Source organism: Lepidochelys kempii, chromosome 8, assembly GCF_965140285.1.
Source record: "Lepidochelys kempii isolate rLepKem1 chromosome 8, rLepKem1.hap1, whole genome shotgun sequence".
NCBI classification, from domain to species: Eukaryota; Metazoa; Chordata; order Testudines; family Cheloniidae; genus Lepidochelys; species Lepidochelys kempii.
Window position 1 is genome coordinate 9,475,557 of NC_136387.1, and position 16,434 is coordinate 9,491,990.

At 41.2% G+C, this 16,434-nt stretch overlaps 2 protein-coding genes across 7 annotated transcripts in view; one reads left to right on the forward strand and one right to left on the reverse strand.

The window, feature by feature from the left end:
* Positions 1-12,746, forward strand: part of PHYKPL (5-phosphohydroxy-L-lysine phospho-lyase) — a 26,686-nt gene extending 13,940 nt beyond the window's left edge. For 2 of the 5 annotated variants that reach the window (XM_073355463.1, XM_073355464.1), the window contains 6 exons: positions 94-319; positions 591-745; positions 1,341-1,430; positions 2,230-2,360; positions 2,885-2,958; positions 11,917-12,746. In XM_073355463.1, the coding sequence (XP_073211564.1) occupies positions 94-319; positions 591-745; positions 1,341-1,430; positions 2,230-2,360; positions 2,885-2,931 (649 nt within the window). In that variant the 3' untranslated portion in view covers positions 2,932-2,958; positions 11,917-12,746. Of the gene's footprint in view, positions 1-93; positions 320-590; positions 746-1,340; positions 1,431-2,229; positions 2,361-2,884; positions 2,959-9,435; positions 9,539-11,916 lie in introns of all 5 variants that reach the window. The other 3 variants (XR_012160206.1, XR_012160207.1, XM_073355465.1) reach the window with 3 other exon arrangements.
* HNRNPAB (heterogeneous nuclear ribonucleoprotein A/B) lies at positions 287-16,434 on the reverse strand. 2 transcript variants are annotated; one of them, XM_073355466.2, is made up of 8 exons: positions 16,262-16,434; positions 15,938-16,165; positions 12,696-12,864; positions 12,445-12,603; positions 11,880-12,011; positions 10,914-11,019; positions 10,667-10,819; positions 287-10,589 (listed from the first exon to the last, which is right to left on the reverse strand). In XM_073355466.2, exons 2-8 carry the CDS (start codon positions 16,129-16,131, stop codon positions 10,519-10,521), a joined length of 984 nt encoding a protein of 327 aa, XP_073211567.1. In that variant the 5' UTR covers positions 16,132-16,165; positions 16,262-16,434; the 3' UTR covers positions 287-10,518. The 2 variants fall into 2 exon arrangements, with proteins under 2 accessions (XP_073211567.1, XP_073211569.1); XM_073355468.2 differs by lacking the exon at positions 10,667-10,819 and having other exon boundaries at positions 16,262-16,430.

Below are 16,434 nucleotides of genomic sequence, written 5' to 3' on the forward strand. Positions count from 1 at the left end.
TTCAAGTATCAGCTGAAGTATCACAGTTTTGCAACAAATTTTAGAGATGGTAGTTGAGTGCCAAAAGTCTAATATGTCCCTATTATGTTACAGACACGTACACAAGGCAGGAGGAGTTTTTGTTGCTGATGAAATTCAGGTTGGCTTTGGCAGGGTTGGCAAATGTTTTTGGGCATTTCAGCTTCAGGGAGAGGATTTCGTACCGGATATTGTCACTATGGGCAAACCAATGGGAAATGGGCACCCCATCGCCTGTGTAGCAACAACAAAAGAAATTGCAGAAGCATTTGCAGACACTGGCGTGGAGTATTTTAATACAGTAAGTAAAGAGAGTTAACCAAATCATTGTTTTCTGGTTACATGACCAACTAAATGTGAAAGAGGACATCACTGTTTAAGTGTCACAGTACTGTAGGATACAGGTAACATGTTAACTGAAAGCAACATTGAGCAATTATAGTCCACAAACAATGGAGGAAGGTTTTCGGCTGTAATGTTGAAATATTTATTGATACATAAAGACTGTCCTTTAATTTTTTTTCTTTCTCCCTAAGTGCCTGACACTTTTTTTTTTTTTCCTTTGAGCTTAGTTTGGAGGAAATCCTGTTTCATGTGCAATAGGTTTAGCTGTTTTAGATGTGATTGAGAAGGAACATCTTCAGGCCCATGCCACACAAGTAGGCAACTTCTTGATGGAATTACTGAATCAACAGAAGGTCAAGCATCCTATCATTGGTGATGTCAGGTATCAACAACCAATTCACATTTTCAGATAGTTTGATGGAGCAAATCACAGGTGGTGGCAAGGTTTTAAATCTTGTGTTAACAGGCAATGTTTAGCATCAACTAACATTCTAATGTGGAACTACAGTGGGCCTGTGTTCTTCACTAATTCAGCATCACAAATGTTTTTTGGGTCTCTCTCCCCATCCCCATCCAAGCTATTACAAAGATTGACTGACTTGAATTGGCCTAGAAACTGACACCCTTATGATGCACTGCCAGATCCAGATTAAAACACAGAAATGGAAACGTACATTGATTCTGCCATCACTAAATTCACACACACAACATAAACTCAATCAGGGAATTAGCGTGACCAGGAGGAAAAAATTAAAATCTTGTCTTGCTGTATTAATTACATTGACAGCACCTCTTCTGTGTTAAGACAACAAGTAGTACCCTTTAACAAACTAATCACATTAGTAATAGAATTAGTGAAATATGAAAATAAGTACAACAGTATATGCTCATAGGACAGTAGCTGCTCCACTTCTTTGTAAATTATTCCTAATTCCTTCTTGCTGATTTTAGACTGAATACCCGTTTTTCTTTTAAAGGGGTGTTGGATTATTTATTGGAGTGGATTTGATAAAAGACCAAGAGAAAAGGATCCCAGCTACTGAAGAGGCTGAGTATTTAATAACAAGGTATTTTTTTTAAAAAGTACATACATCCATGTGATTTCACAATATTGTAGCACTTAATGAAACTTAATGTTGTGAGAGACAAGTACTAATCGTTCAACATTTATACAGCATATATATGTGCATAGCCACTGCGGACTAAAATATTATATTGACACCAAGATGATAAATGGGTTTTAACCCTGAGCTTGTCAGTCTCCACATACAGCTCAAAGTGATGTCTAATCCTTAAAGACTCACGTCATTGGGAAGTTTGTGTGAAGTTCATAGGTAAAATAAGACTTATGTAGTAACCAAACTTTTACAACCACTTCTTCAAAAAGTACTGAGGCTCCAGTAATGCCTGGTTTGTTTGGGTTTTGGTTTTTTGTTTTTTTTTTTAAATCTTGGCTTTAGTGTATGCCAGTGGGCTGGTGTTTCTTTAAACTATAAAAAGAAGCACAAAGGATTTCAACAGTTTCAAATTACACTTGGCTGACACTTGGTATATAAAATGTCAGTCAAAACATCAAAGCATGTAATTTAGATTGTATCTTGCATGCAGTCCTTAATGTGAATTTCTGTTAAAACAAAATAATCCCCTCTCATCTCAGCTTCTTACATGTCGTGAATATTAGATGATCTACAACTTGACACAATTTGTGGTGATTGGACCACAAAACTTAGAGGACAGAGAATTTTCTGAAGTCTCCATCATGCCGACACTGCTGTAATTAATATTTTAAAAATAAAAAAAAATTACATTTTAGGTCAAATTATTAGAAGTATTTAGATTTTTAGACCAATCTTCTTCCATCTCTAGATTAAAGAGAGACTATATTCTGTTGAGTACAGATGGTCCAGGAAGAAATGTGCTTAAATTCAAGCCTCCACTGTGCTTTACTATGGACAATGCCAAATTAGTTGTGGACAAAATGGATGAAATATTAACAGGTAAGACTGTCAGATTAATTTGCAGCAGTTTTGGTTAGCAAAGTGAGCAAGAACCTTGGCTATGTCACTACTAAAGTGCGACCAAAGGGAAGCAATTTAGGGCAGCTTTTTCAAGATGGTTTCTAACTTGACGAATTTGAGGCAGTTGGGCCTAATACTCAAAACTCCTCTGCACCTGTGAAAGCTAGGCCTTTGTTACCTATATTAAAGCACCCAAAATTAAAGGCCATTTTAGAAAATTTTGGCCTTAACCTGTCCAGTGAATCTATTTAAGAGGTGAACACAATTGTACTTAATGGGGGATAACTGTACTAGTCTCTCTTAGCAGAGAGAGGCCTAGTAAAGGTGGTCACTTGCATAGGTTCATTATATTTATCTACTGACCAGGCACATGTTGAGAATTAGTTCAATATTTATATAATACTTTGTATCTCTAAACTATTAACTTTTTTTACATTTGCACAGTTAGCTCAGTAGGGTCATTAATGTCTTGTCTGAACATTATGAATTTGCTTGCATTTCAGACATGGAAAGAGAAAAGACATGTGAGCCTGTAGGAAAACACCATTAACTTTAGGCCTCAGCTCTATCTGGCCAGGTAAGCATTTTATCTTGTGCAGTTTGTTTAATTAGAATGCTCAGATCACTAAACTAGTAATGACAGTGCATTTGGTGTAACCAATCAAATGCTAACCAATCAAATGTTTCTGTAGTATTTTTGCAAAATAGATGACCCCTTCTGCTATTCTAATCACTATTTTGATTTATGTAGGATCACTTTGGCTTCTCAGTCCCCCCAACCATCTATTCTCCCTCAAGTCAAATGCCTGTTTTTTGGTATAATTAAATCTTTAACCTTAAAGCACTTCAAAATTTGACTACTCCAATAGCAGCTGGATCCTTTAGAACCTGCTGCTATTAAAAGAATATCACCTACTGTGCTGTCTGTTTATGGTGATGGAGAGGGTAGTTAGTTTTCAGTGTGTTTCATTGTGTTGGTTGCTGCTTATGTGACTATTCTACTTGAACCCTTGAGTAAGACAAGCACAACTAGGTCCATGCTGGAATCTACTCTATTCTCCTTGAGTAATCAAAGAAGAAAAAACAAATACTCTTTCTCCTTCCTATAAGGCACAGTATGTGACAGAGCCCTACCCTATTTAAGTTGATGCCATTTGGAATTTTGCCAGTAAAGGGAGTGGCAATAAGACCAGAAGCAAAAACACAATGTGGTGAACTAAGGAGAAACCTTAAAATCCTTGTGCATTGCACCGGAAGTTAACTTTAGTTCAAGCAAATGCTGTATTATCAGCTACAAAAGGTCATGCCAACGTTATCTGTTTTATTCAAGCATGAAAAAGTTGCTTCTGAATTAGCATATAAGCAGCATACCTTAACTAGTATTTAGTCTAGGTTTGTGAAATTAAACAGCAGGCAGAGGAATCTTAGGGCCTAATTTGTCATTAAGATTAGAGACACTGACTGCTGTAGGGGCTGGATGTCAGCTTTCAGGTGTATGCAATATAACTGATCACACACCTTTATGAAGGTAGTTCTCCTTTTTAGTTGCTTATTTCCTACATCATACAAGAAACAGTTGCTACAGTACATGGCAATATGTCTGCAACTTTGCTTTAAATACAATTTAGGAGGAGAGGTATTGATGTAGTTTATTTCCTCCACATAAAGAAAATATTAAACCTGATACATGCTTTACAATGTCTTATCTTTCATCTATAGTTCCAGACAGTAATTTGACAAAATGTACTATAAAGGATCATTAAATCGATCATGTTTCCCCATAACTAGTGCATATTTAAGCTAAACAATTACGTTTGAAGCTGCAATGTTTAGTAACGCTTCTTTAGCAGTGAAAAGTTTTCGAGAAAATACATAGGCATTATGACATAAAATTGTTTGCTTCAGCTGTAGCAAAGGTGGTGTGGGATTCTTTTAATTAGCAGCCAGTTTCAGAAAACAATGACTACCCAGGAGTTATTTTCCTATTCTAGCTCTTATCTACCACACTTTGCAGCATTTCATTTTTCTGGGTTGAGGTATCCCAGTGACTATAACCATCTCGGCTAGGCCAAACATTCTACCATCCCATAGTACCCAACTAGAGAGCATGCAGACCCCAGTAATCATATGTATCGGTCCTTATTTTGCCATACTTCAGGGTCTCACCGGCTATACCACCTGATTTTGTGCCAATATAAGGTTTAAACAGCTAGACTGGTTTTCAGCCATAGTTTTCAAACAGATGGCTCTCAGCACTTAAGTTCCCTGTGAATTGCCTTCCGAGGACATGTTTAGTGAGGAAAGAGGAGGTCCAATCTAAACTGCCCACAGATGGCAGAGTACGTATGGGCAATGAAGATACCTTTGTACATGCATGCTCTCACGGGGTAGCTTGAGGTACTCTTCAACAGCAATGGAACACATTTCAACTACAACAAAAAAAGAATGCTAAACTCTGCTTTGGAGTATAAGCACCCTCAGTTTTTGCTTTAGGCTCTAATCACTGCACCCAGGATCCAACTCCACAAGTCTCAGTGTGACAGCCTGCTCCTTAACTCACAAGCTGCTCTACATGCACTTGCTGGCTAATGTACACTTCATGAGGGATAATGGTGTGAGTCTTCTCTGCTGAACTGTTTCTAGAACTAGTTAAAATATCTGCTTATTTCTCACTCCCCAAACCCCCATGGTTATGTAATTATTTAAGTTCTCAGAGTTCAGCTTGATTATTTTTTAGCTGTGTTTTTACTGATTTAAAAAAAAAAAAATCATGGCATGTAGGATTACTTGTGTTCCACTTTACTTTGCATGCTCCCCTACCTTGAGGTAAACGAAAAGGTAGTGATCAGGGAGGGAAGAACAGCAACAAACTACAGCATTTAGCTCACATGATCTACCTGGGGCACTTCTATAGCAACTTCAAAAGAGTCAGATTCACAGGGTGTTTCCTAATGGCAGTGGGATACTACAACAGTAAGATACAGGAAGTTATATACAGTCTGGAGGTTTAAGTACTTTCCGAGAATAAGGTCAGAGGGAGGGGTAAATTTTGTATCTGGTTATTTACTTTCTGCTAGCCTCTACTTATCAAATGGTGGGAGATGCAGCTCTTTCCCTCCTGATTGCAGATTCCAGAGGGAGTTCAAAGCTGTAATACACCTGTGCTAGCTATGCCTCCTTTTCCAGCCTGCTGCCAGATAGTTCATTCCACATGTGTGTAAAAACTTGTAGAATAGTATTAGTAAGTTAAGTGTACTCCCAACAGTAGGCCAGGGTCTACATCCAGAACTACTGAAATTAAATACTGTTCCCTGGCTAGGAACCCATCCAGGGAGAGCAGAAAGATTTAGTCAGGTAAGAGGTTTCTAGTGCTGCAGTTTAGTATCTCTCACACTTCCATTGCTTATGAGAAGCAGTGAGGAGTTAACTTCTCTCACATCCCTCCCTATTTCAGTTAACTGCACAAAATGGCAGTGCTACTATACTAGACCATGGAAGCTGCTGCAGAGAACAAAAAACCCACTTTTTACAGAGTCTAATAAAGATGTTAAATAGATGATCATGTTGCTGCCTTGCATATCTCTATCATGAAAGCACAAGCTCTTTCCACCACAGAGTCACCATAGATCTTGTGGAGTGAGCCTTGATGCTATCAGGAACAGAAGCACTGACACCTTAGCACCTCATTTGAAAGCAAGTAATAAGCCTGTTTTTCTTGTCAGTTCAGTGCACCGGATATAGTGCTCTTTAAACATCTGAAGTATGTTACAGTTTTCTGTTTGGTGCTGTGCCTTTGGACAGAATGAAGGGAGTATAATTTCCTTGTGAGGTAGGGAATGCTGATTCTGGGATTGTTAGCAGCATGTTATTATGTTACAATAGAGTTCTACTATTGTATAGAAGTGACACTTCAGGAACTCACCTAGCAGATATAGTAACTAGAAGACACTTTTCATGGATAGGCAGAATGGATATACAGGTCAGTGGCTCAATAGGTTGTGTGGCATGGGCTTTTAATGCCCTTGGTAGGCTTCCATAAAGATTGGCTGAACCACTTGGACTGCTCTGCGAAGTCTGAATACCTGACAGTTCTGTGTCAAGGAACCAGAGGATCCTGAAAATAGGATGTTTCTTATAAGCAGACACATGGCATATTATGGTGCTGGGCAAAAGTCTCTTGCCTACATCTTCCTGAATAAAGTCCAGGATCCTTGATATTTGTTTTACTGTTAACACCATGAGCTAAACCTAGTCCACATGGAGGAGCTGGCCTTTAGTATTGAAGCTCACCTAGTACAGAGGATGATTCCACTCCCAGTGGAGGATAGCTCTAACACAGCTAATACTTCCAATCTCAATAGCCAGGCAATCAGTTGTAGATGATTTAGGTGTGGATAGAGGAATAGGCCATGGTAAAGGATGTCTCATCTCACAAGTAGCTGCAACAGTGGCTCCAAGTTCAGTTCTATCAGCTTGGAAAACCATGGTCTCCTTGGCCAGTGAAGACCTAGCATTATCAGGTTTGTTGCGTCTCTCCTTATCTTCTGTATCTTTTCTGGAATTAGAAAGGGCAGAAATGCATATGCAGGCCTTGGGGCTATCTTTGCAAAAGAGCATCTGTCCCCAGGGATTCATCTGATGGAGTATTTCAAATGTTTGTTCTTTTGATGGGTGAATAGGTTGACTACCAGAAGGCTGAACTTGTGCAAAATCAGCATGGGCTTCCTGATTCAGGCACTGTTCTGAGTCTGCTGAGCCAAGTCTGTCTTATGGTTCAGCTCTCCTTTTACACATATTGCTCCTCTAGCAGGGAGAATCCTCTTTGCCCATTCCTTATGGGTTAATATACACCTGAATGGGAATCTTGTCTGACTGATTCAGAAGCCCTCTATATAGTTCTGGAATCTCCTAACACTAGTTTACACATTTGAGCTCCACAGGTTGATGCTCCTTCCCCAGGGTTCCAGATGCCTGGCACTGTCCTGTGCCCCAGATGTACTTCCCATTTCATCTAGGCACAAGTACCTGTGAGTCTGGAATGCATACAGGGAGACTCTTGTCAATGTTCTGTGGGATAATGCATTAGTTGAGTGTCCAACACAGGGCTCAGAAACAGCACCTGATGCTGCCTGCATTCTTGTGAATGGGTCTATGCTTTTATTAGCAAGTACTAGAGGCAATGTATGTGTCCTTGTCCATGAAATCAGGCAGACCAGCATCTGTGTCAATATTTAGTTATGGTCTATGCTATGCACAAAATTCTGGATCTTGAGGAATTTGTCTAGGCATGGGTAGATCTCTGTAGTTGCTGAAGTGGATGTCATGACCCTTGTACAAAGTCTCATTGTATCCAGTGAGATCTGCCACAAAGGCTTCATAATGAAGTTACTGTGGCTCTTGCAAAGGACAGGATACTCTGGGGGTAGCTACTGCACCTTTGAGTCCCTTTTACTTCCTCTAGCAGGTGGATCTTTAGGAGAGAGAGATTCAGTATGATTACTGCAGCATCAATTTATACCAGCATTCTGTTTGGCTCTTACAACTTATATCTACAGCTGTGCCTGCTTATACTGTGAGCCTTATCAAGGTATAGCCTGTTTGTCTTTGATCACATCCTTAAAGGGCTGCAGCACTATTGTTGTCTCAGGCAGAGATTTAGAAAGTAGCTCTTTTAAGAGCTGAGTTAGCACCACAACTTTTGTCATAGCTGAAGGGAAGTTAGAGTCCAGAAGTTAAGCACTGAATTGCTGGTTCTGGGTGGTGAAGGCTATCCCCTGCTTATGCAGGGGAAGAGTAGCTTTCTATGCCAACAAAAAAAGCTAAGCTGCTAAAGAACAGGTGGGAGCAAAGGGGTGGTTGACTGCTGCTGCCACCATCAAGGCCAGAGACTAGGTAGCAGTTTGGGGGGTGGGGGGTGCACACATTAGCTCTGGCCCTGCTACAGCTTTGAAGTGCCTCTGGAAATTGCTGTATTAAGCATTTAGGGAAATGATGCAGCTGTAAAGCCAGAAAAGGAGATGAAAAGTTTCAGATACTAAAGCTGCTTCCTGTTAAATCATGGTCACAATGCCCTTTAAAGTAACCCATCTCTAAATACATTCTACTGAAAAAAAAACTTCCAAAAAACCTTAATTTGAGCTCTAATTTGTAAATATTTAGATAGTAAGTGCTAGAATTACATCTGCTGCTAGGCCTGACAATTTACCTAATACTTCTACAGTAGATGGCTTCCACCAAAAGCCCACTAGCATTGCTCCCCAGTAACACCATTGCCTTTTTGGTACACTTACTCCAAATAGAGTTAAGGTTGCATTCAATAGTACAGAAGGTTATTAAAGTGGGAAAGGAAATGCTACAGAAGTTGCAACAGAATGAGCCATTAAGAGGAGTCAGTTAATTGTGTGAGGGGGTCATCTTGGAGTCTTGATTTTCACAGTTGCTCTGTTGGTTGAAATTCTAGTTCTCAATTTTTTTAAATTATGTTTAAATAACTGCTTCAAATTTAGGTGTCTCTGCTACACTGAAATATCAAAGCTATGCTAGATTTGTGGCAATGTGACTTTCAAAAGGTTCCTCCAGCTTCCATCAAGAAAGCATAACAGTGGGTGCCATTAAATAGAGTACTCTGACCTGGTATTTGGAGTAGTCAGTAAGCCTAGAATAAGAAAGATTAACTATACTGCAGTGAGTAGAGGTGCAATGTAAGATTTAAAAAAAGAGGAATTTTGATATTAGTGGCCCTGGAGAAAGTGTAGTCTAAACAATTTTGGACTGGCATTTAATATGCCAGTTTTAGCTTTACAGGTTGTTTCCTTTCTGCTTTAATTTATATAAAGCCAGAAAAGTTCAGCTTGTCTTGAATTTCAAATATAAAGTTGTCTCACTTTTCCTGGAAGGCTGGAAAACTGGAAAAGATTGTCACAAGTTCAAGGAAATGAGACCTGCACACAAATGAGCAGGATTTTAGTCACTGTTTAAGACACCTTTTAACAATGCCTGCTAAAAGCAGGTGGAAAGGGATTCTTCCCAACTTAGTCTCCCCTTCACCCCACAGTTCTGATTCTTCAATGAAGCCACCTGCAACAAACATACACTCTCAATTTGCAGCCCACTCAGCAGAGCGCACTGCAGCCTGTGACATCCTCAGGACCATACAGGTAGTATTGGATGCAGCCCACTTAAAAAACAATGGTAAATAGGTTGAGAACCACTGGCTTACAGTTTGGCTTTTCTAGGAACCAGAGGCAAAGTCAACTACTAGTACCCAATTAAGCTTAAAGGAGAGTTAGTTGTCTGGAAGACAAGATATTCAAAAGCCACCACCACTCCTGGATAGCTCAATTTAAGTGAGGGATTGCTACTGAATTTTCTGTTCTGTAATATCACACTTGAGTTGGGAGCTGATGGCTCATTTTCAAGTGTGAGCACACCACTGACCAACACAGTCCAGTTTTAGAGTCCAGCCTTTAAACTGTGACAAGATTGCTATGAACAACTAAATTTTACTTCAGTTCTGGAAGCAGTACACTAGAATGGTACACGACACTAGATTACACCTTTTTTATTTCAAAAGCTAGGATAGCTTCAATATCCATGTCATGGTGAATCAGAACACATGTAAAATACCTTACAATACATTAGATTCCAAAAAGGTACCAAAAAGTACAGTAAAATTAACACTTCCATTACAGGAAATGTATGACACAAAAACAATACAAAATAAAAAGGTGGAAAGTGACACTGGTTCCCTAAGATACATCTCATTCTGTACAACTGGAGTAATGCAGAGTCCATAGTAAACTCCAAGAGGCAGTCCCTAGTTGCAGAGCTGCAGCTTTAAGCAGACCCTCAAAATCAGTTTCAGTTTAACCTATTAATAAAATCATTAATTAATATCTTCAGGAAGGCTGAAGTTTACACACCACACTGTCTAGACAACTAGTTATCTGTAAATATTAAACATGTAAGACATTTCCAGGGAGCTCTTGAGTAAGATGCACATTTAACAGGCCATAGAAATTTATTGTAAAGTTAAATTTGGTACATAATTGTAATATCCATCTACAGCATTGAGTACAAAACCTATGCAGTCATTTTCTAAAAGAGACCATGCCACTGCATACCTGAATAAATTTGATCAATATGGCTTGTAATTATTCTGATGACCACCACGTCTTGGACTTTTCCCATAATTTGCACTGCCTTGACCTATGAACAAGAGATCAAATGCATTAAACTGCTATTACTTGTGTGCGCTTATACCCAATACATTTCTCTTTACTTACTGTAATCATAGCCTGGTCCATATTCATAATACCCACATCCTGAATAATCATAGCCTCCATAGCCACCATAACCTTGCTGATAGCCGTATCCTTGATTCCCATAACCCTGGGTCCAGTAATTGCCATAACCTTGATTCCAAATTTGACTTTGAGCTACAGAAGGGAAAACCATCCACAAAATCCCATTTTAGTACAAGCATCTTAGTTCTGAATGCGTCCATACTTAAGTAGCGTGTGCAACACTTACCACCTCTTCCACCTCTGCCTCTTCCTCCATAGCTGCCTCTTCCTCCACCACTACTGAATTGTTGCTGCTGGTATACTTCCTTCGGCTGTGCTACCTTGATCTCACACTAAAAAAAGCAAGGAGAGCAATGTGCTTAAGTACAACTCTGCCTTTGTAGTGGAAAATATAAAGTAGGTGAGCTGCGATTTTACTGGTCTACTACAGTGGCTCTCAACCTTTCCAGCCTACTGTACCCCTTTCAGGGGTCTGATTTGTCTTGTGTATCTCAAGTTTCACCTCACTAAAAATTACTTGCTTACAAAAAAACATTACAAAAAATTGCTTACTTCCTCATTGAGAGAGCCACCGGTCAAGAGGATCCAAATAAATGCAAATACCAAAAGTTTAAGTTGATACTCTTTTGCAGATTTGAGGTTTTAAATGAACAGTGCTTGTGGATATTCCACTCTTGTTTACTGTTTCAAGGTCACCAGGGAGTGCTATTAAAAGGGCAGTCAAACTAAAGAGGTTTGAAAGAATCATGTTAAATTCGCTACAAGCTATTAAATTAAAGCTTAAATTTTGTCCTCAGTTTTAAATTTGTGCATTTAACAAGCACCTCAGCTAATTTGTGTTGGTCTCACAATGAAGTTATCTACCCTAAAATATTAGGGTTATTTTAAAACTGCAAGGGGACTTTTACAAGTCTAGCAGCTGAACTCCTTTTGAGGTTAACACAGTCCTTTACACAACTTGCTGCAGTATCAGCAGAAAAAAGTTTGAGAAATCCTAGAACGGTAATGCCAGAGCCCTTCAAATAATAGTCCAACTTAACTAACGAAATACAAATTGTCCTTATTGCATGTGTACCTGAAGACCAGAAACAGTCACTAAACTGAATCTCATACTTTCTGAAATAGTGTTGTAAACTAGATACCAACTTCCAAAATTGGGGAAATAATTGCTTCAATTTGAATCATTTCCTACCTTGCTTCCGCTAACATTATGGAATTTTTTTTCCAAGATCTTCTTGACTGGATCTTCTTCCTTGAAAGTGATGAACACAAAGCCTCTCCTTTTGTTGGTCTTTGGATCCATTGGAAGTTCAATTGCTTCAATCTGAAAACATGAAATACTACAACTTCAGGACAATTACTTTTCACTGTATTGTTACCGTTCTGTATTTCATGCTGAACACATTACATACAGATACCATGATTATGCTATTCTGTTGGCTTTAACTTCCTTAAGCCAATTCACACAAGTTTAGAGCTCTAGCCTTGCAAAATAGGATTTAAATATGGTGACAAACAAGTGCACATCTGGCAATTTCTGCATGGAGCTGTAGTGATGGTCATCTTTTTATGTGCATGACTTTTTGAAAGTCAAACCCTTCATTTTAAGTTACTACTATAAAAATGCTTAATGTTTAATAGTTGAAGGCATTTTGGAACAGATGTAAACTTGAAGATCCAGTCTATGTTCAGTTTACAAAATGTAATTACAGCATATTCTGTTGTGTTTCAGCATGTACCAGGATTAAGTTACATACCTCTCCAAACTCTCCAAAGTATTCCCGGATTTTCTCTTCTGTGGCTTCAGGGTTAAGTCCACCAACAAAAATTTTCTTCACTGGATCTTTCTTCATTGCCATGGCCTTTTTGGGGTCAATAAGTCGCCCATCTAACCTGTGTTCTTTCTGTTCCAATACCTGCAAATAATTTGGTATGGCAAGATTAATTCACGCAAAAGGAGATTTTTCACTAGACTTTAGAAAGCTCAGAGGTATAATCTTAAACTCACCTTGTCAACACTTCCAGCTTCTTTGAACAAAATAAATCCAAAACCTCTTGATCTTCCTGTGTTCGGGTCCATCTTTATTGTACAATCAGCCACTTCACCAAATTTAGTGAAGTAGTCTTTCAAGTCTTTTTTGCTTGTATCCCAGCTGAGGCCACCAACAAACATTTTCCTGAAATTTCATAAGGGTAAAATTACTACATTAGGAATTGTTACAGCAGCAGACAGCATGATGTACATTAATATCTATATGCCTCCTGTGCATTGAGGAACAAGGCCAAAGGCAAGAAGTGCATTCAATGGCCTGTTAATATATGCCATTTCAAAGGTATTGCTGTTAGAAGACTCTGCAGTCTTTTGTATTTCAGGAAAAACCACATAAATTCTTTTAATTTGGATAAAGGTCTTTAAAATGAGAGTTTGATGCAAGAATAGGAGTACAGAGACAGTTATTGTTAGAAAACTGAGGTTCTCCCTCAGCCTCAATATTCTATTAACAGCACTTCATTGACTGCCACTTATAACTTTCTAGCTCACAAAAAATAAAATTTAGTTTTCGCGATAAGAGTTAACATCCATAAAGTTGAAGCATGTGCTTTTTTGTGTTCAAGAATTTTGGCCCAGTTCCTACATGGTTAGTGTCACATCTACATGACATTTATACCATTTTGTAACACAGGGAACAACTAACTTGTAATTCCATAGATAGAACCCTGAAAGCTTAGTTAAGAGTTTATGAAAGGCAGCCAGGTTTCCCTTCTCTTGCATTGTAAATTCAAAAAACCATCTAGTTTAGAAAACTGATTTGTAAAGTTGACATCAAGAGTAGGAAGTGAAAACTGAGTCACCAGAGACTTAAATCAAGACATTTAGAACTTAAAGGACATTCAGCTACCCCCCCAGCTCATCTATCCAGATTAGAGCTCAGGAAACAATCCAAGATCCAACAGGAACTCCAGCAAAACCCAGGAAGATGGCTATACTTCACATCATGTTATTTCCAAGGTAACATTTAACCTTAGCCTTTCACACATCTCTAGGGCTGAATTCAGAGCCCTGACACCGTAAAGGCAGCCCAGCTGCTTAGTTCCACAGTTTGGCTACTTTTAAGTGAACTGAAGTAACTGGAGTTACTGGACATTACTTTTTGGCTTCCAGTTCAATCTATTTGAAAATTTAAGTGTTCCCACCTATCTACAAAAGGATAAAGCCTTAACAAATGTATATTATGCCATCTATTTTTTTTAATAGAAAGACCTGTAATCAGGTAAAAGGACCATTTCCTGATTACTACTTCCTTGTGGAGAGATTCTAGTTGTGTACTCTTTAAAGCAGTTGCAATGTCATTAGTCCAACTGGAAAGTCGGAATGTGTTTTTGACCAGTTAGTCCTCAGTCACACTAACCTCACCTTTACAAAAAGGGTTGAGAATTTACCAAACCAGGCACCCACTTATTACCATGAGGTGTGAAGATCATGTAAATCTGTGATTTTATTCTCACCAAAATGCTTGCTCACCATGAGCAAATGGAATTTTTGCAAGGCTTCTTTAATCTGTACTGACTGACAATAGGTAGCTATCCCACAGTTCCCGCATTCTGACTGACAATAGGTTTGAGTAATCTACAGTGGCACTTTTGCTTTAATGGCAAGACAATTCTGTAGGTACACTTTAGAGTTGCCAAAACTCACCATATAACGCAGTTTAGTATTACAGGATACTGTAATGCTTTCAAATCAATATAAGAATTGCAGACAGTTTCATCCCTAGATTTTGGGCCAAATCCTGCTCCCTGCACACTGTATGGAAAACAGATAAAAAAATCTCCTCCTCCCAGTGAGGAAACGGGTAGAGTCGCACTATCACATCTCCTCTTCTGCTGCTACTATAGGTGTGCACTGCACTTCAATGTATAGGGCAGAATTTTTGAAGTATTTGATTTGCACAGTAAATTATCCAGTGGCCTAGCTCCTACACTCCTCCTCAGTCCTGCTGGACAGGCAGTCCTAAGGAGCAGAACCATGCCATTGTGAAGCATCCAAAGATCTGAGGCTCATGTGATTATTTGGACCTTAATCAGAAGGCTTCAAACCAAGGACAGAAGGTAAGCTTGAATGGAAAGGAGTGGCTTAATCCACAACTCTGAAAGATACACATGTGCTGTATTTTGGAAGCAGGCATAACTGCACCAGTAAGCACCAATATGGGGGTGGTAATAGTAAGTCCCAAGAGACAGTTGGATGAGAGCCAGCACTGGAAAAACTACACCCTCTCCCCCAAAGTCAGAAGAGATCAAGGCATTGTGTACACTAGAATGTACAATGTAGATGAAAATTAAATTCTCTTAACTGCATCTCTCAAGGGAGTGAAAAATCCATGCTTCAACTGCATAGTTACACCATCCTAACCCCCAGCATAGACAGTACTAGATTGACAGAAAAATTTACCTATGCCAGCAGGCAAAACCTCTTAGCAGCATAGGCAGTTGCATCTACACTGAAGTGCCACAGTGGTGCTGTTACAACTATGCCACTGAAGCATTTCAAATGTAGACAAACCCCCATTAGCTGACAATGCACCAAGAAATAGACCCTAGTAAGTGGTGTAGGACGTGTAACGCTAAGTGCTCCCGTTCTACCCTTATGATGCCATCTCTTCCCCAGATTCCCCTCAACAATTTTCACGGAGAAGGCATCTCCGCAGACCTTATTCAAAAACCGGCCGATAGTGGGATTTGCATCAACAGTGGAGGGGGCCCGGCCCCCATTGCGCAGAGGGGAAGCGCTCCAGCCCGTACAGCGGGAAAAGCAAGGCCCTGCCAAGCTTCCCCGCTCGGAAACCCCGGGCGGCGCAGCCGGAGCGGGAGCGAGGGGCGATCTCTGCCATTTCACAGCGCGAGGAGCCAGCAGGCTCGATTCCCCGCCCCTCCCCCCCCAGCCTCCACATGGCGCCAACAAAAGGCAGCCCCAGAACAAAGGAAAGGCCTCCGCCGCGGCAGTGACCGGCCTGCCCATTGGCCGCCGCGCCGCGCCGAGCCTGCCCTCCGCGACGGGGCCGTTCGGCGGCCCTACCCCAAGGGGCCGGGACGGTCTGAGCGGCCGGGCCTTCTACCCTCTCCGCCCCCCATTTCCGTTACGGCGACAGGCAGGAGCGCGCGCGCGGCCTACTGATCCGCGACAGCGCGGCACATGGCGGCCAAGAGCGGGGCCCGCGCCTCCGCCTCCGCCAGAGGGGCGACACCTACCCCGCATCCTCCTCGTTCTTGCTGGCGTTGATCTGGTCGCCCTCGGCTCCGTTCTGGCTGGCAGGCGCCGGCGCCGCCGCTGCCGCCGGCGCCCCGCCGCTCTCGGCCTGCTGCTCCCCGGCGCCTTCGGTCGCTTCGTGCCCGTTCTGGGTGGCGTCGGCGGGATCCGCCACCTGCTGCTCCACTTCGGACATCCTGCCCCTCTCCCGAGGCTGGAGACAGAGCCGCCTGCGACACAAGCGTAGCGCACGGTCAGAACGGCCGCAGTCCCCCCGCCCGCCCCCCCCCCCCCCGCCGGCTCTGTCCAGGCCCGCCCGGACTCACCTTAAAACCCGCTCGCGATAAAATCCGGGCCGGCCGGAATCGGATTAAAATCCCCGCGTGAGCTCGACGTGGGATCCCTTCGCGCGGCGCTCGGCTGCTGCTCGTCGCCCGGCCCCGCCGTCACCCCCTCCCCCGCCAGAGACACGCACTCTCCAGCCCGCAGCGCAGCCTTC